This window comes from Manis javanica, chromosome 4 (assembly GCF_040802235.1).
Source record: "Manis javanica isolate MJ-LG chromosome 4, MJ_LKY, whole genome shotgun sequence".
Classification (NCBI taxonomy): Eukaryota; Metazoa; Chordata; class Mammalia; order Pholidota; family Manidae; genus Manis; species Manis javanica.
In genome coordinates, this window is record NC_133159.1 from 145,367,363 (window position 1) to 145,393,966 (window position 26,604).

The 26,604-nt window shown below is 34.4% G+C and overlaps 1 protein-coding gene across 1 annotated transcript in view; it reads right to left on the reverse strand.

The window, feature by feature from the left end:
• Positions 1-1,479: 1,479 nt before the first annotated feature.
• The window catches only part of APPBP2 (amyloid beta precursor protein binding protein 2), a 69,663-nt gene continuing 44,538 nt past the window's right edge, over positions 1,480-26,604 (reverse strand). Inside the window, exons 5-13 of the mRNA XM_037026850.2 lie at positions 16,978-17,146; positions 14,079-14,168; positions 12,824-12,891; positions 12,639-12,744; positions 11,836-11,960; positions 9,306-9,391; positions 7,498-7,688; positions 6,386-6,551; positions 1,480-6,027 (exon numbers count right to left, since the gene is read on the reverse strand). Coding sequence (XP_036882745.1) covers positions 5,774-6,027; positions 6,386-6,551; positions 7,498-7,688; positions 9,306-9,391; positions 11,836-11,960; positions 12,639-12,744; positions 12,824-12,891; positions 14,079-14,168; positions 16,978-17,146 — 1,255 coding nt within the window. The 3' untranslated portion in view covers positions 1,480-5,773. The remainder of the gene's footprint in view (positions 6,028-6,385; positions 6,552-7,497; positions 7,689-9,305; positions 9,392-11,835; positions 11,961-12,638; positions 12,745-12,823; positions 12,892-14,078; positions 14,169-16,977; positions 17,147-26,604) is intronic.

A 26,604-nucleotide genomic window follows, 5' to 3' on the forward strand; every position in this document is an offset into this window, starting at 1 on the left:
TCCATATATAATAGTGTGGGAAATGGTCATGATAGGAATTAAAATTGGGTATCAGAACATATGTAAGTGGCATCGGATGGTATTTACTCTCTCCCCTCCCTTTTGTGCCTGGCTTGGATCACTTAGCATAATGCCCTCAAGGTGTCAGAAATTCTTTTTAAGGTTTAACAAGTCAATTGTATGTTATGTATCACACTGTTTTATCCATTCACACATGGATGACATGTGGATTACATCCGCCTTTTGGTTGTGAATAATGCTGTTATGAACATGGGTGTACAAGTATGTTTGAGACCCTGCTTTCAATTCTTTTGGATATATACCCAGAAGAGGGACTGCTGGATCATATGGCAATTCTGTTTTTAATTTTTTGAGGACCACCTTACTATTTTCCTTAGCAGAGGCACTATTTTATATATCCATCCATAATGTACAAGGGCTTCAATTTCTCTACATCCTTGCCAACACTTACTTTAATAGCCATTCAAATGTGGGGAGTTTATCTTAAATTTTCAAACTATAAAAATAAATGTATATAAAGCAAATGGATATGGTTTGCTAACAGTGGTGTTACAGAATAAACAGGTCAAATTTGTTAAATGCACAAATCAGCAAAATTTATGAGTTGGAAATGGCTTAAATCTGGTAAGCAATATGATCAAATGGTAATAGCTTTAGCAGAGCTTTAAATAAAATGCTGCTTAAGTACTAAGAAGCAACTCAACCTTTAAGGGAAGGCTTTTCTTGACCTTTGAGCTTGACAGATGAGTAAAACTCTAGAAATGACATTTCATACAAAGGAGGGAACAGCATGTTCTAAGTCATGGAGATGTAGAAGGAAAAAATCTGAAAACTCAGTGTCACTCAAGGTGGCAGGTGATGAAGCCAATGCTATTCCAAGTGAACATGGTTTTGTCTACATGTTAACTTTTTTAATAATCTTTTTAAAATTCGGTTTCACTTTCTGTAAACTGTTTTAACTGAAACAAACTGTTTAAGATTCATGATGTTTCACGGTGGACTTTTAAAAAGACCTCATTTGATCCTATTCCTGTGAGGAAATGAAAAACAAAGATGCTTCTAATGACTTATCTCAAATTCCTACTGTTGAGAGGCAGAGGTGGAACTGGGCCAAACCCAGAGTTTTCTGTGCTATTGCCAGCAGAACTTCCACCAGGTATCATCACCCATTTGCGGCCTTTTAGAGTCAGAAGACTAGGGAAGAGAATGGTGTAGTTACTTTATAATACAGACTACAAAGTCCCTTACAGTAATGCAGTACTTTGTCTTTTCCAAAATATTTTCATGAGTACCACCTCCCAATGTTAAGTGTACTTCCTCTGCCATCTTAACCTTTCCTGAACAAGAGTACTTCTGTTCTTGTTCTAAGTTTCTCCTATACTGTTCTCTAATAAAAAGTCTGCAATGTTTAAATAATCCCAGCTGGTCACACTAAATTGGAAACAGATACACCAGGAATGCAGGAACACTGTATTTATTAGGTCAATGACTCATTTTTAGCAATACAAGTACAGAATATATCACAATGCTGGTTACAAACATACTTAGTATGATTTAATGGTTACAAATAATGGTGGGCACTACAAGTTTGTGATATGAATGATACGAAAGGTCATTCTGACACAATCAAGAACTGTCTTAAAAAATCTATCAGTGACCTTAGATTATAGCTATATAAATTACTGTGGCACTATTAGTGGGGATTTTCATGTAAAGAACTGTTTGCTTTGTTTTATTAAGAGCTTTTTATTTTGAGTCTATTAAACTAAAATCCCCTGTTGCTTAATAAAGTACAAAAATAGTACTGACCTGGTAATATTTAATAAAATGTTGCATTCATTCACATCATAAAAGTAAAATTAAATTGAAAAGTTTTTAGTTACCATGACAACATATCTTTCCATAAATGAGTAATGTTACACACATGGTACCTGCAACAGTTATTTAGTGATCCAACACTTGTGTACCACAAACTGAGTTTTCTAGATATCTATATATAGCGTATATTTTTAATCTTAAATTTTACTTTTGAAAAAAATGTGCACTTCAACAAACTCACTAAGGCCACTCATGCTATAGATACCTAGGATTGCAATTAAAGAATAGTATTATTTCATAAATCCTAAAGCACACTCCTTCAGATCACCAACAGGGTAAAACCAGTTTTCTGCCTAAAACATTCCTGAGATTTATGGACAATACAACTATTAGTGTACAAGCTGGAGGTTAATCCAAATGCAGATTTAAGAAAAAGAAAAACAAAGAATATTCTAGCAAGAACAGAAGTCCTCCAAAAAGCCAAGAGGTGAAATATATATATTTTAAAGCAAGAATAAAACTCGTAAAAATGTCTGTACTTATATTTATTTTACCAGTAGTAACTTTGCCACCCAGAAAAAAAACAGGTTGGAAGCAGCAAGGTTACAAATTCTGGGAAAAAATGAAACCGAGTGGTGGTTAACAATACCTGCTACTTAGCAAATCGCTTTCAATTTGTAAAATATGGACTAAGTAAATCACATTTTAGGCATGTGTTTACTGTTCAGCATTGTTTGCACTATAAAGAGCAGTCAAGTGGCACTCTCATTATTTTTAAGATTGCAACCTCTGTACTTACTTTTCACAATATTATGAACTGTTCTCAAAACAGGATAGGAACAAAGGTCTTTGTCAAATCTTTTATTTTAAAAAATGAAAGAAAGCATAATTGCACAGGGGTTACTATAAAGCAACAGTGAGTTAATTTTTACCAAGCAGAGACAAAACCTTTGATGCTAATAAGGGTCATAATGCGTGGGCAAAGTCATTTGAGGACCCATAAAAATTACAGTCTAAAAAACCCAGTTGGCTCTATTAAAATGAATGCAGGAGTGACTGACCACCTGTGTGGCAAGTGAGCGTCACAGAGCTCCCTGCTGCACCCAACTTGAGTAGCACCAAACTTTAGGAAAGAGACTGGGTAAGAGAAGAAACCAAAGTCAGGGAAGGATGTGACCAAAGGCCCCTTATTTAACACTATTTTGCTGAACTGCGAGAAAAATCTTTAAGTTAGTCTAGGCTTCCTACACACAATTCCACCGCATGTGAAAAGTTTGTGCAAGCTACTGGTTATTTATTGTGAGGTAAATTTTATTCTTCAAGATTAAAAAAAACACACACCATAAATCATGGTGACATTCACCTCTCTGATGTATTTTAAACATCTCTATGAAAAGGACAAATCTCTCACACTTAAAATTATTAAGGTATTATTCTTCATTAGAACCACAAATAATAGCATATTGTTACATCACTAACAGAAACTGGCAATCTCTTTTCTCAACCTAGAGCATTTGCATTAAATCAAAGTATATGGATTTACAGAATACTACCTTAAAGCAATAGCAATAAGGGGAGACTATCAATAGTGATTTTTTTTTTTAGAAAAACTGGCTGCCACTTAACATTATCACCCTGTAATCCTAGGCTTCTAAATACCATGTTACTTTATCACTTAGTAAGAGCTATGTTCAGTTCAAACTGAATAGAGAGGATTAGGCCTTAAGTCATTTGCTTGATTTTTATCCTAGAAATGCTATATATGTGCACAAAACCAAAAAATATAGGTTAAAAAAAAAACTTCATATGGAAACATAAGTTTCAAAATATTTATTGAAAAACAATTTACCATGACATTCCTATTCCACAAACATACCACAGGACTCTAAATGACCAACAAAAGTACACAAAAGCCTATCCTGAAAACATCTTTGGAGGTATTAAGTATATAGACCCATAAGGATAGAGCTGCGTAACTTAAAAAATATTAGTCCTTGGTCACACAGACTATTTGGTAATTTAATAAAGAGATGCCTCTTGGCATTAGACTGCAGTTAACTGATAGGGAGAGGTGCATGTATGCCAATGTATTTTCTGCTACATTAAAAATAAAGTGATTCTGTTTGAGGAATAAATTCAGGTTTTAAAATCGCATGGTTATAATCTTAGGCTTTGGGCTTGCTTCATCTCTTTAGGTACCTCCCCCAGTCAATCCCACATTGGGGACTTAAAAATACTGACTCAACTAACAAGACAGCAAATAAGCTTTAGACAAAGTTATATTTGGGAAGTTCAAAAAAGTGTTGAAAATCAAGTTTGTCTGAAATTTCCAATTACTTTTTCTGCATTCAATGTGGTGTTCAGTTTAGACTTTTTCACCCTCTGACCCTAACAAGCATGTTAAAAGAAAACCAAAATTCAACATCCATCCATTCATACCCATAGACTACTCCAAGCATTAGTCAGGAGCAATAGCTCTAACAGGTGAGTCATGAACCCCTGAAAATAGGGGGTAAAACCCTGATTCTTAACTATAGAGGCACCAACTAGGCCACTATAATAAGAACTGAGGTAACAGCAAAAGACCTTTTTTGTTTCTTGAATTGCTACATGTCACAATTTCTCAAATTTGAATTAATACCTCAACATTAAATAAACTGACTGGCTTAAAAAAAAAAACCAAAACCCAATAAAGAGATTTATGAAATAGATAAATCATTAGGGGATCTTTGCATTTGACTCTTGAATTTCAAATAAACATTACCTAACTGTACTAGTTTTTATCATACAAATGAATAATTTCTAAGAAGACTTGCTTATTTTGGGCATTCATTTTTACATTAATCCCCACAAACAATATGTGAGTCACTTCATGACTCTCAACCAAAATAGTTGTAAATTGCATTACTAGGGTAATATTTAAAATGAGGGGGATGGATGTGGCAGTATTTGTAGACTTGCTTATGACAATGCCATCTGTGTACCTTTACTAAAGCTATGCCACTAAAATTGCAAACATTCCCTAGTTTGGTGTCTATTAAATGAATATAAATTTTGCATTACCACTTTTCATTATACATCTAAATGCAATCATTTTACTGATAAAAGTATATGCAGGGGCTAAAATAATAACCTAAAGCCTCTGGTCCAAACAACCCCTTTCTACATTAGACTGGTCCTTTTAGATCTTCCTGGTCCTGCTAGCAAACACTATCTGAGCATCTTGCACTGTTGTACCAAAAACAAAAACAAAACACAACCAGAGAGTTAGCCAAAGAGTTAAAATAGCAACTGCTGGTCTATCAGCTTTTCTACTACTTACAGATCAACACTGGTCCAGTTCAGATGAATCTGACAGTCTTTCCCTTGTAATAGCGCTCTGGGGGGCTTATATCCACTTCTCTGGGTAAGGCAGCCAAACCTAAGCCAGAATGTCCCTCTTCTATTGGTATTTGAGTTAACTTTTCTATACTGCATATAAAGATTTTCCCCATTAAAATTTCTTTACAATACAGTATTGAATACCTCCACAAGGAAGAATTATATGTTAAAAAGTTGTTAAAATCATCCTTACATAATAAGAATGCAACTCTTTTAAACTCTGAAATAGTTTTATTAGGGTTTTTTTCCTTTCAGACTTTCTGCAAAATTAGTTATTTTTTAAAAAGAAAAACAAAACAAAACATTTCTTATTGTTCTACTAGGTTGAAAGTATGGGCCAGACTACTTATACATGCGGTACATGCTAAATATAACTGAATATATGCTTATTCCTACAGAGACTCTGCAAGATAGGGATCACCCAAATAGGGTCAATGGACTGGACCAGTGTTTCAATGCAAATTCCAGCCCCAAAAAACAACATGGTTTTGATTTCACAGTATGAATTCCCTGGAATCTGGGAAAAGGTAAATTAGTTAACTGAGGTCCTCCCTCAGCAGCTCGGTCCTTCAACATTCTGAGAAATCAGGAACGACTGCACCACTTCTTCAGTGGACTGGGGGCTGGTGCTGACATCTTCAAGAGCATCGGTCACTGAATACTGCCGATCTCGCAACCGGTTCCAGTTAGACAGAACATTGTGATATTCAAACACTTTCTCGTAATTTCCAATGGAGTTGTAAAGTTTAATGAGACCTCGGTAGTCATATTCTAGTCCACTATAGCCTTCACCAAAAAGTTTCTTCCCTGAAATAACCAAAGTAAAAAAAAGAAAGCAAGCTCAAATAATGAAATAACAACAGGTTTTTACAAGGCAATACAAGATCAATACTTTAAATAGGGTGGCTTGGTTTTATTCCCTTGAAAGAGATTCAATTCTTGTATCAGCACTCCCCCCAACTCGGCCATATCCATAAGCTATCTCTTAAGACTTTAAAAATATTTTTCTCTTATCTAAAGTATAAAATTATGAAATTTTACAGTTTGAAGGGACTTATTTAAAGAGATCTAAAAGTAAAGAATGACAGCACCTCCAATAATAGAAAAGACATGCTGAGATGATGATCTCTAATCAAATGACTAGGATAATTTTAAAATAACATACCAATTGCTATAGATCGCAAATAAAGTTTCTCAGCATTTTCAAACTGATTCATGTCATAATTATATAAAGAAGCCAGATGTCCCACTGAAAGGGCTACTTCATAATCTTCTTGACCAAGAAGTTGTTCTTTAATCTGAATTGCTTTGATGTGCATTTCTTCAGCTTCCTGAAAAATAATTAAGCTGTATTAACCACTGGATCATACTTTTTCTTATTTCAACAATTCTTACCCAATAAGCAAGGGTCTTCTAAATGCTACAGCTATCTCATGGATGGCATAAGGTAATCATATCAGAGAACATACTATGCTATTCCAAAAGATGACTATGGGTTTGGAAAACTATGCACATAAAATGATAACAGTAATGGCGTCCTATGCCAGAAATGACAAGAGAAAACTTGTTGGGCTGATACAAAATTGTGAGAAGAAATTAACATCAAAACATTCTAAAATGAAAATTATTTCTTTCAGTGAACACACTCCAAAATTTAACTGAACCTCCTTAAAAAACTCCGTCCTATAGTATGTTCATTTACACAGAAGTACACTTTATTTTTTTGCAGTTTTGATAATTTCTACTCCAATAAACTAAACTCAGGGTATTTGAGGGATATACAGATTGATTTTCAGGTAAGAATGAATGTCTTAGGCAGTGACTGTCATCCTTTCCTATTCCGATCCTAAAATGGACAATACCAAGAATTCATAAACCAGAATTCTAAGAGAGAACTAATTCGGTACATTTTTATCATTACAATTAATAATACCTGCAATATCTGACATTTCTTGCATACCCACTATGTGCCAGGCATTCTGCTAAGTTAATTAATTAATTAAGGAGCTATGTTTTAAGTCTAACTGTAGTAACTGTGTTAGTCTTTATGGTTTGATATCTGTTTTTCCCATAGTCTGGATTTCTTAATTTTACTTACATTTTAACTATTTTGTTTTATATTAGCTATTTTCCCAGTTTTCCTATGGAATAAGGTAGAGTATAATAAATGTATACTTTATTATTTAAGATTACTGAAGATGTATTATTTAAGATTTATTAACAATTTAAGATTGCCTAAAACTATTTAGAGAAAAATATAGTAAAACATGCTTCTACCTTAAACTTTCTCATTGACTGATAAAGTCTTCCAAGGTTTCCATAGTGTTTTGCAGTCTGTACATTAAATTCCCCAAAAGCTTTTTTAGCTAGTTGAAGTGAAGACAGGTGCAAATCATGAGCTTCTTGAAGCAGCCTCTGTTCAGTTTCTTTATTATGACAGTCAATTGCAATCTCCTCTAAAATAAGTGCTGAATAAGAAAGCAATAAAATTAGTGCACCTCCAAATCATCTATCAAAGCTAATCAGAGCATATAATTTATACTTATATTCTATACATGTCTGTAGTACGTATTTATATATGGCTATGGTTTAGAACTGGTAAAGATAAAAGCATTCTACTTTAAAAAATACAAAGGAATCATTCTATTTTGCATAGTATAATGAATTTCAAATTTAAGAAAAACAATGTTATTCATCAAATTATTCTGCAGAATTTCTATTTTACTAGATGATTTCACTGAAGTGAATTTGTTTCTTCAAGCAAATGTAAGAAAGGAAGAAGGCAAAATTTTTAACATTATGCAATTGTACCAAGGAATACTTAAGCACTGCTGAAAATTTGAAACTATACTTTATAAAATATAACCTATAACCAAATAGAATGAAAAAAAATGGTTTCTTTCTACTCACTTGACCAACCAAAGACAGTTCTATTTCAAAGTCATACTCAAGACTTTCAAATTCCACTTAAATTCTTACAAATATTCTTTAACTGATTTTATTTCTAGGATGATGTCCATGAGCACAAAAGTAAAAGAGATTTTGTTCACTTTAGCATTTTTTAAAGAACAAAAGGTTAAAAACCATACAAAGGTCCACTAATAGAAGTGAGGTTAAATCATTAGAAAAAGGATATATACCTACATGTATTGAAATGTAAAAAATGTTCATTCATATATTAAGTGAAAAAAGCTGATTATAAAGCTAAAAAAAAATTCATTCATTTAATTATTTGAATAAAGAAAAGTCTAAAAAATATTTATTAAAATGTTGATTCTGTATTGGTGGGATTTCAAGTGACTTTATTTTTTTCTCTTTTTTATCTCACCTTTAGTTTTCAACATTAATCATGTGTTACTTTTATAGCCTTAAAAATGTAAACCTAGAGGCAAGGAACCTGACTTCCAGAATCAAGGTCCAACATAAGTAAAACTCATGCATGGCATTAACATATGGAAGCCCCAATCACACTGAAAAATAAATACCTCAAATGAAAAAGCCTTGATAGTGATTAGAACAAAAGTTAAAACAAAGAAGGAAATGGCATTTGGTAGGAACCTTACAACATTAAGGGTAACCTGCTATGAAGCTGAGTTTCAGAATACTGCTCTATAGAGCTGAAGGTGTGTGCAAAACCTATCTTCAGTTTGCTATTCACATTACTGTACAAAAACCATGTGTGCTGTTGTTCCATCTTCCCTTCAAAAGAAATGAATGATACATGAAAGAAAGAAGACAGGGAAAGGAGAGAGAAAGTAACAGAAGATATTCTGGTTTATTAACAAAGTTATATAAGAAAAGTGAACAACCTTTCATTGTGAAACACAGGAAATTCTTAAGCAGAGTTGCAAGTTCTTTAGATCAGTGAACTGGCTACTTTTGTAATGTGTAGATACAGTCTATAATCCTATGCTACTACTCCTGAGGAAACAAGTATCCCTATTTTCATATTATCAACAATTAAAAAACATCAGAAACTACAGATATCTATTATAACTGACAGCTAAAGAAATCTAAATAAATGTGTGTGTGTGTGTATTACATATATGTGTATATATATGTACAGACTAGAATACAAAGGGTACCTTTCACCCTCTTTGAAGAAGCCAAAAGAAGATGATCTTCAGGGAGGATGTGGGTAATGATACCAATAGCTCTTTCTGCATGAAATCTGCAATACAGATAGATACATTCTGGCATTTCTGTTTAGTTACAAATAATATAAGCATTTTTAAAAAATCACCATTTATAATACTGGTAGAATTTCTAAAACTATCTGTGGTAAACGGCCAGTTTTTTGTTTGCTTTCAATTTCCAATCTGTTGTGAACTGAGCTTTCAACATGCAATGGATTCCAATCATCCTCAGAATTAACTGTGAAGTTGTTATTACAGCCTACAGGACTTGAGGTAATCTTTCACTTGGTTACATCTCTGACCTAAACTCCTACCATTCTCAGAAACAATCCCCTTTCCCCTCCTCCAGCCACACAGGTCTGTTTTCTGAACATGCAAAGAAATGTCTTCACTTAGGACTCTTACATTATTTGCTTTACTGTCTCTCTGTAATGCTCTTCCCCTGAATACCTACATGGCTCACTCTTCACTGAAAAGCCTTTATAGCCTATACAGAAGTTGCCAAAATATCTATCATCACCCTCTAAACTCTTAGCCTACTTTATTGTTCTTCATAGCATGTATTCTCACCTGATGGGTTTAGTTATTTGTTTATGGCCCATCTCACCAAAAAGAAGGTGATCTATCTGCCAATTCCTCTCAAACAACTCCAAGCCTTCTATAGCCCCATCTTCCAGGTAATCATTAGGTTTTCTCAGATCTGTCTTCCAGTTCACTAATTGTCTCTTTAGTTCTTTATTTAATCTGCCGTTTAACTTATTTACTGAGTTTTAAAGTCAACAACTATTTTCCAATTCTAGCTTTTATATTTTATAACAGCTCTTACTAAGATGTATTTCATACCAAACAATTCACCCATTTAAAGTGTACAATTCAATGGTTTTTAGTATATTTATATTCAGAGTTATGTACCCATCACCACAATCAATTTCAGAATATTTTCACGATCCCAAAAAGAAACCCTGTACCCATTATCAGCCACTATCCATTTTCCTCCAACTCCCCTGCCCCCAACACCAATTTACTTTCTGTTTCTATGGATCTGCCTATTCTGGACATTCCATATAAATGGAATCATACAGTACGTGGTCCTTTATGACTAGCTTCTTTCCCCTAGCACATTGTTTCCAGGGTTTATCCAGGTTGAAGCATGTGTTTATTTTTAAATCTGCCTTTAAAATTTTTCCCTCTGAAATATGACTGATGCCTTCTTTTATGTCAGAATCTGTAAGTTTTTTTCTATAAAGGATCAGACAGTAAATGTTTTAAGTTGTGTGGGCCACACACTGTCCTAACTAGTCAAGAATGTGCTGTAGAATGAAAGCAGCTACACAGTAAATAAGCATTGCTATGTCCCAATAAAACTCATCTGCAGGCCACAGCTTGTTAATTCATTTTATAGCTTTAATAATTTAAGAATACTTAAAGTATCAACCAAAAGGGTCTGTTAATTGACATTTTTAGGGTTCTAATCCTGTTCATTATGTCTGCTGGCTATCACTCATGCAGGCAATATTTACTTACTTATTTTTAAATTTTTTATGGTAAGTTCATCTTAAGTAGAGTTGAATCTATGGGAAGTCTGTATGGTTTGGGTTCAAGGTTAACTATTTCCAAGAGTTTTATATTTTCACTGGAAAGGCATCCCAGGAAAACTAGTTGTCCCAAAGTGCTTTTTAATGTGCTTAGTTTGGGGGTTCCTGCTAGCATGATGTCCAAGCACAAGAACAGTAAAGGTCTACAGCTGTAAATTCCCATGAGGCTCCTTTTTTGTTCAACTGAGAGCCCAGCCTGAGATGACAGGTTTCCTTGTCATCTCTCTTGACAGTGGTCAGACGCTTTTTTCCCCCTAGTTTACCTGTCTCTTGAGGGTGTAGCCTGTGTCTTGGCTTCATATGAGGGTTCTAGTTCTAACTCGCAGCTGCTTGTGGGTTAAATGCCTTTTCTCTTAAGCCTAAGTTGTTCAAGTTAAGGTTACAGAAATTTTCATGCCTTCCCTGCCACCCAGAACAGTTGTACCATAATTCATGCCTACCCTTTGGGACTTAGTCCATTACTGGTTCTTGGGGATTTCTTTTCTCTCTTGCAAGCTCAGTTATGCATTTAAAAAGAAGACTGTTATATTTTATTCAGTATTTCTACAGGTTTTGAGCAAGAATTTTTTAGATTAGGTCTGCTATTAAACCAGAGGGTACTGTATTACTCAAAGAAAAACTATTGAAGGGAATATTTAAAAGATGTTATATTCTATACTATGAAGATAAACAAATCTCAGTACTATACCACATGAGATTTAAATGAATGGTTTATAAAATGGTATGGTTTTAAGACTTCAAGAACATTTTAGGCATCTTGTTAAAAGGTTCAGGAAGACAAATTTAATCCACAAAGTACATTAATATTATTATATCAAGAAAAACAAAAATAAAACAATAGCAACAGCATTTAATCCCTCACTAAAGAGGAACATGGAACTTACAATGCATTGTCAAACTTCCCAGAGCTATACTGGTGAACGTAAGAAGAATAAGCCAAGTCTTCATGAGCTGTTGCCACGTGGATATTTTTGCCACCGAACACTGACTGCCGAATGTCAAGGGCTGCCTGAAAGAGTCATGAATATAACTGATAATACCGTAAATCCTTAGTTTATTTAAGCATCTGAGTAATTTAAACATATATTCTACATACTCAATCCCATCAGTTTTGAAGAAAAGTTCTGCTATATTTAAATCACAATAGAACACAAAGGTCATCTTATAATGCCTGATTTTCTGAAGATTAAATGTGACTTAAAAGGCAATGGCTTAATAATAAAAATCATTATCACAATCAGTGTTTTTCTTTAGGTCCTCCTTTGGAAATGAACTATAACATCAAGGTTATCTGTGTCCTGGACAATGGCATAAAACATCATTTATCTGAGAATAACTAAGATAAAAGCCTAAAATAATTGCTGTCAACCCTCCTTGATATTACAAAGACAGCCAGTCAATTTGTTGTCAAGTCAACAACAAAGACAGGCCATCATTGGGCAAATGAAAAATGGAAAAGTACTCTTATATATGAACCCACAACTTAACGACTCTTTGCTTGATGATTCTTTTTAATTCCTAAAACATCAACTTTTAAGCCTTCTGGGTATTATTTAGTAAAATAATGTGGTGTGTCATATAAGGAGAGACTCACAGTTATTTTTAGAGAGTGGTTTATATACTACAAACAAATACAGGTCAGCAGTCAATTTACATGGAAAGAAAAAAGGTGTAACTATTAACATACCTGATAAATTGCAACCGATTGACAGATATTATCTACATTGAGTAGGTAGAACCCATAATCTAGCAGAGTATCAGAATATTTTGGGTGTTTGGATCCAAAATGATCCCTATAAAAAGATACAAAACTATTAGAATATAAAGTAGAGAAAGACAATCTGAAATGTTATTTTTCATACAATCACCTACCGTGCCAAATACACTGCATGTTTAATTAACTGTTCTGCCTTCTTAAATTCACGTTTTACAACACAAGCCTAAGGATAAAGTGGAAAACTGTTAAATAACTCTCAAATAGTTAATTAGTGTGCTAAAATAAGTACAGTTTACATATTCAGACTATAATGGTTGAGAAGAAAAGCAGCTCCCCAAATAGAAGTATTCTATTTGTAATTTCTTGCTTTCCACGTACTTGAAATTCTATTATAAACAAATCTGTACATATCCTGGGAAATTTGAAGTTTAAAATTTTGACAGCCACACCCAGTACAAACCTGCTATAACGGTTATTTTACAAAGTTTGTATACTCTCATCCTTCCATATTATTAAAATAAAATAGTGGAGGGTTTACCATTTTTATTTTCTACGGTACTTATTTATAGTTCAGTTTTAGAGTGGCTTACAACTATCTTAGAAGTTTTCATCTGATGATTTTTAAACACACTGAACTTCAAGAGTCTCTACTGCCTCTTAAAATATTTTGATTCACAAAATGAACAGTAGTTTTGAAACTCAAATATCACTTGCATACAGAAATATAAATCTTGCATATATTAACTGTCTTTATATTAAATGTATAGCCAATGTTTTAAATTCATTGCAAACATTTTAATATCCCTTCTGTAACTCTGACATTAACCTAAATACTTATGCTATTCACCTGTACTAAAATGGCTTATTTGGAATGTATATCAATGCTGTTAAGACTCAGTGCACCAAAGCCACAATTTTTAAATACTTGTAACTGGCTTCAAAGAGTTAATGCATTTATTATGGAGTAAGAAAAAACTAGAGGAAAAATCAAATATGCATTGTTCAAAAGGTCAAGTACAGAAAGCTGTCATACTGTGAGACTGCAATACTATGACTAAAAGATTTTATACTAGGCCCCTTTAGAAGAAAAGTGACCAAAGCCCATACAATTGCGGCATCAGCAATTCAGGTTGCTATAAAGGTTTAAGAAACCCAAGCCAAAATAGCACCAAAATAATACTTTGGTCTGTACTTTAGTTAGCTGAATTATCAAAATGAATTTTTTCACAGGTTTTCTGAGCACAAGAAAATTAGCCAAAGTCTGTATGTGAGACAGTTTTAGAAATCTTAGAAAATAGACCCTCTTAGTCCATGGAGTCCACCTAATTTGTTAGATAACAGGTTAATTAAAACAATTTTAAAGCTTGCTAAATCCTACAATTCATTTAATAATTTTATCATTATATTCACCTTAGAAGCTTGTCTTAAAACATCCACCACGACTTTGACTGGTAAGCCCACTGTGATTTCTTTCATTGCCTCAATGCACCATTTGTATGCCTAAAAATGTATTTACAGAAGAGCAAAAACTGATAAATCAAATGGACACCACTTAATAAAATGACTGATTTTTTTCTGCAGGTTTTCAAATACCTGAATAAGAACACACACAAAATACTTACACTTAATTTTCTAAGTTTTCTTGAAATTATGTTTGTTACATTTTCCTTTGGATATGTGACAGACACTCAGGAAATCAGAGCCACGTTCTCTTTTGCCCAGAAGCCTTTGTACAGAATATATTCCTCCTCTTCCTCTAATCCCTTAACCCACCTCCCCTGTCTTTCAGGTTTCAGTCCTAGGACAGGTTTCCTATGCCTTCCACCCCTGCTGTAATGCTTATTATTTTGTATCCTAATTGCCTCTTTAGTTGAGTGCCTACTTTGCACCAGTTATTGTTCTAAGCACTTTATGCGTACAAACACATTTCAATTGACACAACAGCCCTATGAGGTATGTACTATTATCACGAGAAACTAGGGTACAAAGAGGTTAAGTGCCAGGCAGCGTGCTAGCATTTAGGTATCTGGTGGGGAACAAAACACAAAATGTCCTAGTGTTTAGTGGGGGGAAAAAAAATTGGATACTAAAAACTGCTTCAAAGAAACAAAACAGTATTATGAAGGGATCACAAGGAAAATATTGGTTTTCCTCTGCAAGGTTCCTTCTCTTCCATCCCACCAAAAAGATGTAGTTATTCAGGAGCAATTTTGATACAAAAATATTTTATTTAAGCCAAAAAACCTGGTTAGTTTTTAAGATACTAAATAAACTGATTTTGTCCCAAAGTAAAAACATTTTAAAATCTTTAGAACTGTGGTAGACTGTAATGCTGCTTTAAAGTACTCACTGCACATCCTTCAGGAAGGCTATACTTCCACTCCACATTAAAGATGAGAGTGGTCATGTGATTTCCTTTGGCCAGTGAAAACAGAAGCATAAGTGAGATGTGCCATTTCTGAGGAAAAAGCTCTAAGAGCCAGGAGTACTTCTCCAACAAAGTTTTTGCCTCTGCTCCAAGGCTGGCACTGTTCTAGGTAGAGGATGCTCCACGACATGGTGTTTTGATCAAAGTATAGGCGGGCTGTTAAGCAGACACAGACATTCTGAGATAGGAAGGATGTAGCATGAGCAAGTAATGAACTTTTATTGTTCTGTGTCACTGTTATTTTAGGGTTGGTATTACCTCAGCATAGTCTTGTCCACACTGACTAGTATCAGAATATGGTGGTAATTCATCAAACTACATTCTCAAGAATTGTGTACTTTTCTGTAGATACCAACAAATTAATTTATATTTTAAAATAATTATAAAAATTATCCAAGAAACATCTAGTCTTTGCCATTCCTCATGAACGTGCTGAGAACTGCAGACCATGAATAAGATACAGTACGAACCCCCAATCCAAATGCAGAAAGAAAATAACTATCAAGTAAATAGTAACTCCCTAGTAAAGAAGTGGAAACTGGTACATAAAAGGCACTTTTGACCCACTGAATACACTGGTGGATCTGGACATATTAAGTTTAAGATGTCCTGGAGCTGAGTTGGATGGAATAAAGAATGGCAAGTTATGAATCACTCTATGTAACAAAAAGAAGAGTACTGCGTTCCAGAGGCAGTATGAGAAACAGGGATGAAAAGAAATGATAGAAGAGGAACCAGAGATGGCTAAGATGAGTTCTTATACAGAGATAAAAAAGACAGCGGGGTGCCCGAGAAGCTTTTAAGACAGGCATTTCTAATACTCAAACTGTTGTTATTTACCTAACCCTCAATTCTAGTGACGTCAGCTCTCCACACAAAGGCCTTCTGTGAATGGGATTCTTTGTTTTGGTATATGAAAATCACAGAAAGGGGCCAAGTTCTGTATCTGTGTGGATAAGCTAAGGAACATGCACACAAATGGTGGCAAAACAATCTGAAAGAACTAATTCAGCAGACATACAAATTCTGCATCAAAAATAACCAGAACATTCACGAATCTTTTGAGAATTGCAGGCTTGCTGATAAGGAGCTTAGACTTTTACACACAGGTACTAGAAGCAGGATGATCCTAGCATTGGGATTATACAATATTACTTTATAATTATGTAGAATTTTCTAGTTTCACTTCTAATTATAATTTTCCTTTCAATATGGAATATATGTATTACGTAATAATATATGTAAATATGTAATATATATTAGTATACATGTATGGCAAAAGTCAAGAATATTTTAGAATACGGAAGGTAAATGACATTATCTCACAGCATGAAATGATTATGATATTCGTCCATAAACAAAGCAAGCAAGTAAAGGAGTTAAGCATAATCACTTCTCAACTATGTGTTTATTAGCACCAAAGCATTAATTTAAGGGTCTATAAAGCCAGGAGTGAAGCTATCCTTTTCCTAAGGCAGAGGAAGGCTCAAATCAATGCAACGAAGTACAAATAATATTTAGCTTCCCATAAAATGAATGTCTTAAAGTTATGAGAATTCACCCAGAGCTACATATCCACTAAAAAGCATCTATTTAAGCTAATGAACTAAAAAGCTCATTTAACAGAGCATGCCATCAAAACAATTTAGGCAGAAATACATTTGGTCAAATTGAAAACAAAAATTGGACCTAAATCATGTATGTTTAAAATCCAGCTCAAAGAATACTCCTTTTGGCTGACATTAACTTTTTCATTATATATGTGCACTTTAAGTATATGTAGTATGTGAAAATGAGATTTAGAAATACAATATAAGATGATTTACCCTCTGTTTTACAGGTCCTTACTGTTCACAATGGAATGCACTTCAAAACACTCACCTCATCATAGTGACTTTTTGCAAATAGGAGTGCACACAATTCCCCATAGAGTGCAGCTTTGTTTGCTTGCTGGCCATGTTTTGAGAGTTTATCCATATACGTCTGAGCTAATTTAAACGTTTCTTCACCCAAATGATATTTGCAGTTTCCATTTCGCACATGAAGCAACCTGCAAAAGCACAAATAACATTCCTCTCTTTTTGATATTTCCAGCGAGGCAGACATGGTAACTTCTTACAGATCACTAGGTGGCCCCCAAATGAGCTAACTAAATGCTAGAAATGGGGCAGCACTGGAAACAACTGTCTAACCCAAACAAGGATTGACTAATGCACATAAAGCAGTATATGCTCTTCCTAGAAAACTACCCATGACTCATCTCATCTAACTTGGATTTCTTATCTTCTCTGAATATTTTGTATACATTGTGCACTTAGCGTATGCTACATCTAGCTACATCTAACACGTAACTCTTTTTGTTCCAAATCCAAAAATAATGCAGCCTCATAAAAAATTTGGATAACAATAAAGAAAATTAAAATCAACATGAAATACTATTACCTACCATTACTTTCCATTCTTTTTTCTAGTATATTTGTGCAACACTTGATCAGTGATCATTCATTTCATGTTGCTTCATAAATGCTCATTTTTTGCTTATCTTTCCAGTAAGATAAATTCACTGAAAATAGTGGTATTGTCAGCTGTTTCTTTTAAAATCTTTATCCTCTATGGTGGAAAAATACAGAGTTCTTTACACAAAGTTACTGTAATACCATGCTGATGATATACAAGATTAGTAAATGCTGTAGATTAGATTGAGGTCTAGATAGCAACTGACTATATATTTGTATAGACTGTACAAGACAGGAAAATAGTGTGAGATCTAGACATACATTTATGTATCTGTTATAATGCTGGCTAGAACAGTATGTCTATGTATGATGCCAATACAATTTTCTAAAAATGCTTAGCACCAACAGGGAGCAAGATAGAAAAATCATTTATAAAACAAAGTATGGAGAGGTTAGGAAGCATTCTTCAGGAGTATTAAAAAAACCGGACACTTAACATTTATCTTTCTACCTACACCAAAAATATTAAAAGATCAATGACCCAGGATGAGAAACATTCTAATAGTTTTCTAATCTCTATCATCCTTTTGTAAAGTTAGGAAAAACAGTAACTTCAAATGAACTACAACTATTTAGAGTGGCAAATATTACACAATACCAGCATTCATCTTCCCAACACCTGCAGTTTTCTGCTTTCGAAAAGAACCAAACCCTCAGGCAAAATAATATACTAAGGTTAATAAAAAATTTCGAATGGAATACCAAATTCCAACTTAAAGCAGAAATAAACATAGTAATTTATCAGGCTACTCTAGAATGGTGAGTTAACTAGATTTGTATCTTTAAATTTAAATATAAAAGTAGGAAAAAATATTTTGTTAAATAGACTACTTTTCATAAAAGTGTACTGATACAGAGTAAAGAGACAATGTCCCTTGACTGTCAAATCGCTGATCTAATGACCAAGCAGTTTGTAAAGACCTCTGTCACAGTGGAGACCATTCACAGGAAAACAGAATCGAAATTTAGTAAAAGATTACAGTAAAAAGAAGTATGGTAGTTCAGATGGTAACATTTTGAGAGACTTTGAGTCAAGTACTGACTCAGCACCAATTACATAATTTTTCTAGGGGCAAGGGAGGTAGGGGTAAATAAGTGAAAGAATCCACGACCACATGAAGCTTCATTCTGTGGGGAGAAGTATGTTAGGGTGGCAGACAGATAAACCAATGAGTAAGATTTTCATTTAAAGATAAATGCTATGGGGTATTGAAAAACAGGGTGGTATGATCAAGAGCTTTCTCTTGAGGTGACACTTGAGTTGACATCTAAACGCTGAAGAGGCAATCATGTGAAGGTCTGGAGAAAGACATGTTCCAAACAGAAGAAATAACTAGTGCAAAGGCACTGAGAGAGGGAAAAAAACTGTGGCATAATCATAGAACAGAAAGAAGGCCAATGTGTCTGGAGTATTATGAAAAAAAGGATTACACAGAGAGATGAAAGAGCATATAAGATTTTGTATGGCCTTGTTGGCCAATGGTTACAATAGCAAATGCGATTATTTGACCTATGCTCTAGAGCAACACTACCTAATGCCACTTGCAATGTTCTGCACCTGCTCTGTCCAGTGTGGTAGGCCACAGGCCACAAGCAGCTACCAAGTATCTAAAATGTGCCTGGTGTGACTGAGGACTGGTCTTTAATTTTAATTTTAATTAAATAAAACAGTTAAAGGTGGTTAATGGCTACCATACTAGACAGTACAACTTGAAAAAAGATTGCTCTGGCTGCAGAGTAGAAAACGGATTATAGTAAAGCCAATAATGGAAGTAAGTTAACCAGGACAGAAGACAGTGCAGCATCCAGAAACAAACAAACAAAACACTCAAGAAAAAAAGGACTGGTATTAGAAATTCAGAATTGATAGTTATACAATGGTTGAATGAGAAAAAGGTTAAACTCAGGCAAAGGTTGTAAATTTAGAAGATGAAAAGAACAGTGCTCTCATTTCTATAATACTAATTAAGAATTGCATTTCCAACATGTTCACTGTAGGAACTCCCCCTAAAAGTTAGTTTCTGGAAATTATTTAATGTTTGCATATAATGGGGGTAGCAACTAAATATGTTAAGCTAAAAAAAGTATAGCTTGATAGTTTCTCCATTCCCTTGCTGGTTGTCTATTAAAACAAAAGGGCAAATTAAACACGTGGAGACTCTTCAGTGTCTGTGTGTCTATCTGGGCTGACACTAAGCAGAATGCAGGACCCAAGGAACTTTTTAGTCCAAAGAAACCAAGAACTGAGGATTTATTTTTGACCCAATATCAGTTCATTGAAAAGGCAGGTTCTCCAAAGGTGGCTCTACCATGTAAAAAAGTATTTTACTTTATGCTTGTTCAGAGCAGATTTAGGTTCATAGTAAAACTGAGGAGAAGGTATAGAGATTTCCCATATACCTTCTACCCTGTAGTATTTTATTTTATTTTTTTTCATATTCATTGCAATTTATGCAAGCTCATATTTACAGTGCCAACAATAGTACCTGATGCATTGACATTAATATTTCTTAAATGAGATAAAAATAGTGACATAGGGCGGATGAAGTCTAAACTGTATTCAAGGACAATTAGCCAGCAATTAAAGAGTATTTTAAGGTTTAGCATGGTTGTCCTGTATTAAGAAAAGGACATTTGTCTTGTGTTTTTTCTCTACCTGGGGCACCAGATAGATTAAAATTGCCATTTTTATTTGGACTTGAGAATGGCACTTTGAGATATCTGATAGCAGTTGCCAATTTTGTGATTCACTGTTCTCTCTCTCTTTTTTTTTTGATGGGTATATCTTGATTTTTTTTTTTGAGAGGGCATCTCTCATATTTATTGATCAAATGGTTGTTAACAATAAAATTCTGTATAGGGGACTCAATGCACAGTCATTAATCAACCCCAAGCCTATATCTCAACAGTCTCCAATCTTCTGAAGCATAACGAACAAGTTCTTACATGGTGAACAAAGTCTTACATAGTGAATAAGTTCTTACATGCTGAACAGTGCAAGGGCAGTCATATCACAGACACTTTCGGTTTTGATCACGCATCATGAACTATAAACAATCAAGTCAGATATGATTATTTGTTTGATTTTTATACTTGATTTATATGTGAATCCCACATTTCTCCCTTATTATTTTTTTAAATAAAATGCTGAAGTGGTAGGTAGATGCAAGATAAAGGTAGAAAACATAATTTAGTGCTGTAAGAGGGCAAATGTAGATGATCAGGTCTGTGCCTATAGACTAAGTATTAATCCAAGCTAGACAAGGGCAACAAAACATCCACGGATGCAGAAGATTTCTCTCAAAACAGGGGGGGTGAGGTTCTAAGTCTCTCCTCTGTTGGTCCCCAATTTCTCTCCTGATGGCTCCCCTGCGACTGTGCCTGTCTTAGGTTGTTCCTCCCTTGAGGAATCTTACCCGTCTCTGGCTAACCAGTCATCTTCCAGGGCCATACAGGGAAATGTAACGTTGTTAAGTGAGAGAGAAGCAATATTCTTTGAAAAGGTTAGCTTTTTACTTTTTTGCAGATTTATGCCCTGTGGCTTCTATGCCCATTTGTCTTGAGGTATCTTTACCACTTGGAAGAATTACGATACTCGGTGATTTTCGATATGAGGCACTAATTCTACTAAAAAGTTGTAATTAGGAAGGAAGAAGAAAAGCTATAGAAGTAGCAGATGGAAAAAAACATGGGAAGATTGATTATTTCTTTGACATAACTTCTTGTAGAGTAACATAAGCATGTATAGGTTTTAAACTACTAATTAAATTGCACACATACATTAACATAATAGGAATACAGCTACATAACAAAAGCAGACCTACAATTACCAGCCATATCCAGTGAAACCAAGAAAACCAGTTAGGCACCCTAGGCATTTGTGAAAACTTAACAGTGATATGATGGATATTGTCTAACTGAATTTGAATAGTTTGAGAAAAATCAGACAAATTAAAACAACACATTCCTGGGAACTGTTCACATCCCGTGTGTTCTTTTAACAGTAGATAGTCTATAGTTGCACGATTTTGGAGCACTGCAACTCGCACTTCTCCTAATTCTTGGTTGAGTTCCGATAGTACAGATCCAGTCAAATTTGTTGTTTTTACTGTATGCACAGGCCAGCTTAGATATCTCCTTCTTCAATTCCAATGGCAAGTCCAGGAACCAGTGGGATGACTGCAGCTACAACCGCAGCAGCGCCAGGATCTTTGTGAAGTTTTTTGATGTTCATCTTCTTGACTGACTCTTCCAGAGGATGTTGACGTTGGAAGTTCTTCTTCATATCGTATCTTAATTCGTTTTCTGTGTAGTATTTTATTTTTATGACAACATAAAATCACATCTACTTGGCCAACAGCTATTGTCAAAAGCAATTACTATTTAATTGGTTAAACATTGTCTGAAACGGAAAATACATAAATTTAGAAGCCATTGGCTTATGAATATATTTACTATCAGAATGAACAAGAAGACTAGTTAGATCTTCATTAGATAGATACGACAAAAATAAAACAGTGAAAGGAAGTAAACCTAAAGGAAAACCATCTTTCTTTTGTTTACAACTGTATTTTTCCAAGGACTACTTAACAATTTTGGAAATAAATGACAGACTGAAAGGGGAGGGCTGGATAATAAAAATAAAGACTGATATGAGATTTTTTGTGAAATACATAACAAAATCTGCTATTATTAACCATTTTTAACTGTACAAGTCAGTAGTATTAATCATATTCACCAACTGTGCAACCATCACCACCATTCATTTCCAAAACCTTTTCATCATCCCAAACAGAACTATAACAAGCTTCCCATTCCCTCACAACTCCTGGTAACCTTTAAGCTACTTTTTTGTCTTTATAAATTTGCCTCTTCTAGATATATTTCATATACGTGGAATCACATAGCATTTGTTCTTTTACATGTAGGTCACTTCACTTAGGATATTATTTTCAAGGTTCATCTGTGTTGCAGCTGGTTGAATGATATTCCACTTTAAACATATGCCATATTTTGTTTATCCATCTGTTGAAAGATACTTGGGTTGTTTCCACCTTTTGGCTACTTTGAAAAATTCTGCAATGAACATTGGCATATAGGTTATCTGTTTATGTCCATTTTCAATTCTTTGGAGTATATATACCTAGGAGTGAAACTTCTGTGGATCATATAGTAATTTTCTGTTTAGCTTTTTAAGGAACCACCAATCTGAATCCCACAGCAGCTGCAGCATTTTACCTTCCCACTAGCAATGACAAGAATTCCAATTTCTCTATATTTTTGCTAGCAGCTAATTTTTTTTTAAGGTGTGAAGTGATATTTCATTGTGTTTGACTTGCACTTCCCTAATGGCAAATGATACTGAGCATCTTTTCATGTGCTTATCAGCTATTTAAATATCCTCTTTGGAGAAATGTCTATTCAAGTCTTTCACCCATTTTTTAAATTGCACTGCTTGTGGTTGCTGAATTGTAGTTCTTGATATATTCTTGATAATACCCTTATTTGATATATTATTTGCCAATATTTTCTCCTATAGGTTGTCTTTTCACTTTCTTAAAAATGTCCTTTGATACACAGAAGTCCTTAATTCTGATGTAAGATCAATTCACTTGTGAGCAAAGACAGTTCAACTTCTTTCTTTCCAATACAGATACATTTTCTTTTCTTTTCTTGTCAAACTGCTTTGGCTAGAACTTTTAGGACAACGTTAAATAACAGTAGTGAAAGTGAGCATCCTTGTCTTGTTCTAGAAAGCCTTCAGCCTTTCACCATTGAGTATGATGTTACCTGTGGGTTTTTCATAAATGCCCTTTATCATATTGAGGAAGTTTCCTCCTAGTCCTAGTTTTCTGAATGTTTTTATCATGAAAAGGTGCTGGATTTTGTCAAATGCCTTTTATGTTAACTGAGATGATCATACATTTTTCTTCATTCTATTAATTTGGCATTGCATTCCTTGATTTTGTTGTTTAATCACCTCTGCATTCCTGGAGTAAGTCCCAGTTAATCATGGTCTATAATTCTTTTATATGCTAATTGGATTTGATTTGCTAGTGTTTTGTTGAGAAGATTTGCCTCTATATTTATAAGGGACATTGTAATTTTCATTTGTGTTTTTTTTTTCTTGTTGAGATATCTAATACTGATCTCATAAAATGGATTAGGAAGTATTCCTTCCTCTTCAATTTTTTGGAAGACTTTGAGAAGGATTGGTGTTAATTCTTTAAATGTTTGGTAGACTTCACACTGGTGAAGTTTTCTGGTCTTGGGATTTTTCTTTGTTAGAACGTTTTTGATTACTGATTCAATCTCTTTACTTGGTTATAGGTTTGTTGAGATTTCCTGTTTTTTCTTGGGTCAGTTTAAGTAATTTGCATGTTTCTCAAAATGTGTCCATTTCATCTATATTATCTAATTTGCTGGCATACAACTGTTCACAGGATTCTCTTATGACTCTACTTTGGGAAGGTTGGTAGTAATGCCCTCATATTTCAGATTTTAGGTATCTGTATCTTCTTTTTCCTATGTCAGTCTAGTGTGGTTTTAATTTTAAGTGGGGGAGCAAAGTATTGTGAAATGTAGCAGATACTGTTGGCTTCCTAACAGTCATTTTATGCACCTCATGCTATTTGGCAGAACCCTGATTTTGTTTAGGCACTGACCCCTTTTCTCATAGGACTTTGGAGTAAATCAAGATTAGTTTAAGCCAATTATAGTAGTGATCCCATTCCATGCCAGTGATTGATTCAGAAGTCACCAAATAACCTAGCTCTGACTAATGAGACTCAGTGGTTAGGTTAGGTGGTTTCTGAGACAGGTTCCCTGTCATTAAAGGTAAATACTGTGGTTGGGAAGGAAGTCTTTCTTCTGCTGGGTAATGTGGAATCTGCATGTGATACTTCAAATCATAGCAGCATTCTTAAAACACTGGTGAGCAAGCCACAGATGAAACAGCACACAGAGGATAGAGCATCAGACACATGGAAAAAAATATAGCTCCTTTATAACCTCAATGAATTATGAATCAATCTACCCTGGAGGCACCTTGACATGTACTGATTACCTTTTTTATAAAATTCTTTGTATTTTTAGGGTGCAATGCTTATATAAATGGGTGCTATCTTATTTGCTATAGATGAGTTTATGACCTTTTTATGGACTGCACATTTTATCAATATTCTTTTTTAATTTTTCTTATTAAGGTATCATTGATATACACTCTTATGAAGGTTTCACATGAAAAACAATATGGTTATTGTTAAACATATTATCAAGTCCCCCCTATACCCCATTGAAGTCCCTGTCCATCAGTGTAGTAAAGTTGCCATAGAGTCATTACTTGTCTTATCTATGCTACAGTCTTCCCCAAGATCCCCGCTACACCATAATACTAATCATAATACTCCTCAAGCCCCTTCTCCCTCCCCCACCCTTTCCCTTTGATAACCACTAGTCCCTTCTTGGAGTTTGTGAGTCTGCTACTGTTCTGTTCCTTCAGTTTTGCTTCACTGTTATACTCCACAAATGAGAAATCATTTGGTATTTGTCTTTCTCTGCCTGGCTTATTTCACTGAGCATAATACCCTCTAGCTCCATCCATGTTGTTGCAAATGGTAGGATGTTTCTTTCTTGTGGCTGAATAGTATTCCATTGTGTATATGTACCACTTCTTCTTTATCCATTCATCTACTGATAGACACTTAGGTTGCTTCCATATCTTGGCTATCTGTAAATAGTGCTGCGATAAACATAGGGGTGGCATATGTCTTTCTGAATCTGAGAACTTGTTTTCTTTGGATAAATTCTAGGAGTGGAATTCCTGGGTCAAATGGTATGTCTATTTTGAGCTTTTTGAGGAACCTCCATACTGCTTTCCACAATGATTCAACTAATTCACATTCCCACCAGCAGTGTAGAATGGTTCCTCTTTCTCCGCATCCTCCCCAGCATTTGTTGTTCCTAGTCTTTTCAATGTATAACTGGTGTGAGGTGATTTCTCACTGTGGTTTTAATTTGCATGTCCCTGATGATTAGCAACGTGGAGTACCTTTTCATGTGCCATCTGAATTTCCTCTTTGGAGAAGTGTCTGTTCATATCCTCTGCCCATATTTTAATTGGCTTATTTCCTTTTTGGGTGTTGAGACATTTGAGTTCTTTATATATTTTGGATGTTAGCCCCTTGTTGGATATGTCATTCTCCAACTGTGGATGCCTTCTTGTTCTACTGATGGTATCCTTTGCTGTACAGAAGCTTTTTAGCTTGATGTAGTTCCATTTGTACATTTTTTATTTTCTTTCCCTTGCCTGAGGAGATGCGTTCAGGAAAAAGTTGCTCTTGTTTATATTCAAGAGATTTTTACCTATGTTTTCTTCTAAGAGTTTTATGGTTTCATGACTTACATTCAGGTATTTGATCCATTTCGAGTTTACTTTTGTGTATGAGGTTAGGTAATAATCCAGTTTCATTCTCTTACATGTAGCTGTCCAGTTTTGCCCACACCAGTTGTTTAAGAGATCAACATCCCTTTTGTATCAACTAATGTTTTTTATCCTGAATTCTGCTTTGTTGTTAGTATTATCATTAGGGAGTACTTTAATAATATATAGGGCCAAATTTCATTTTTTAACTCTCTCGGCAGTTGCTATCTTTAGATATAGGAATTGAGCCCACTTACATGTACTATGATGACAGCTATGTTTGGTTTTAATCTTTTCATATTATCTTTCACTTATCATTACTTAGCTGTTCTTCATTTATTATATTTAGTCATTTCCTCTACTCTCTTTGCTTATACCTAGCTTGGACAGGTTTCCAACCATTTTTACCTACTTCCACTTCCCTAATTTGGAATGTCTACCATATTCTTCCATTATACAAGTCATTATATATTGACTCTTAGCATTGATGATGTTTGAACATTTAATGACAGCCATTCCTACTCCACTCACCAAAATGAGACCTTTGCCACACTTTTGTGTCTTACTACT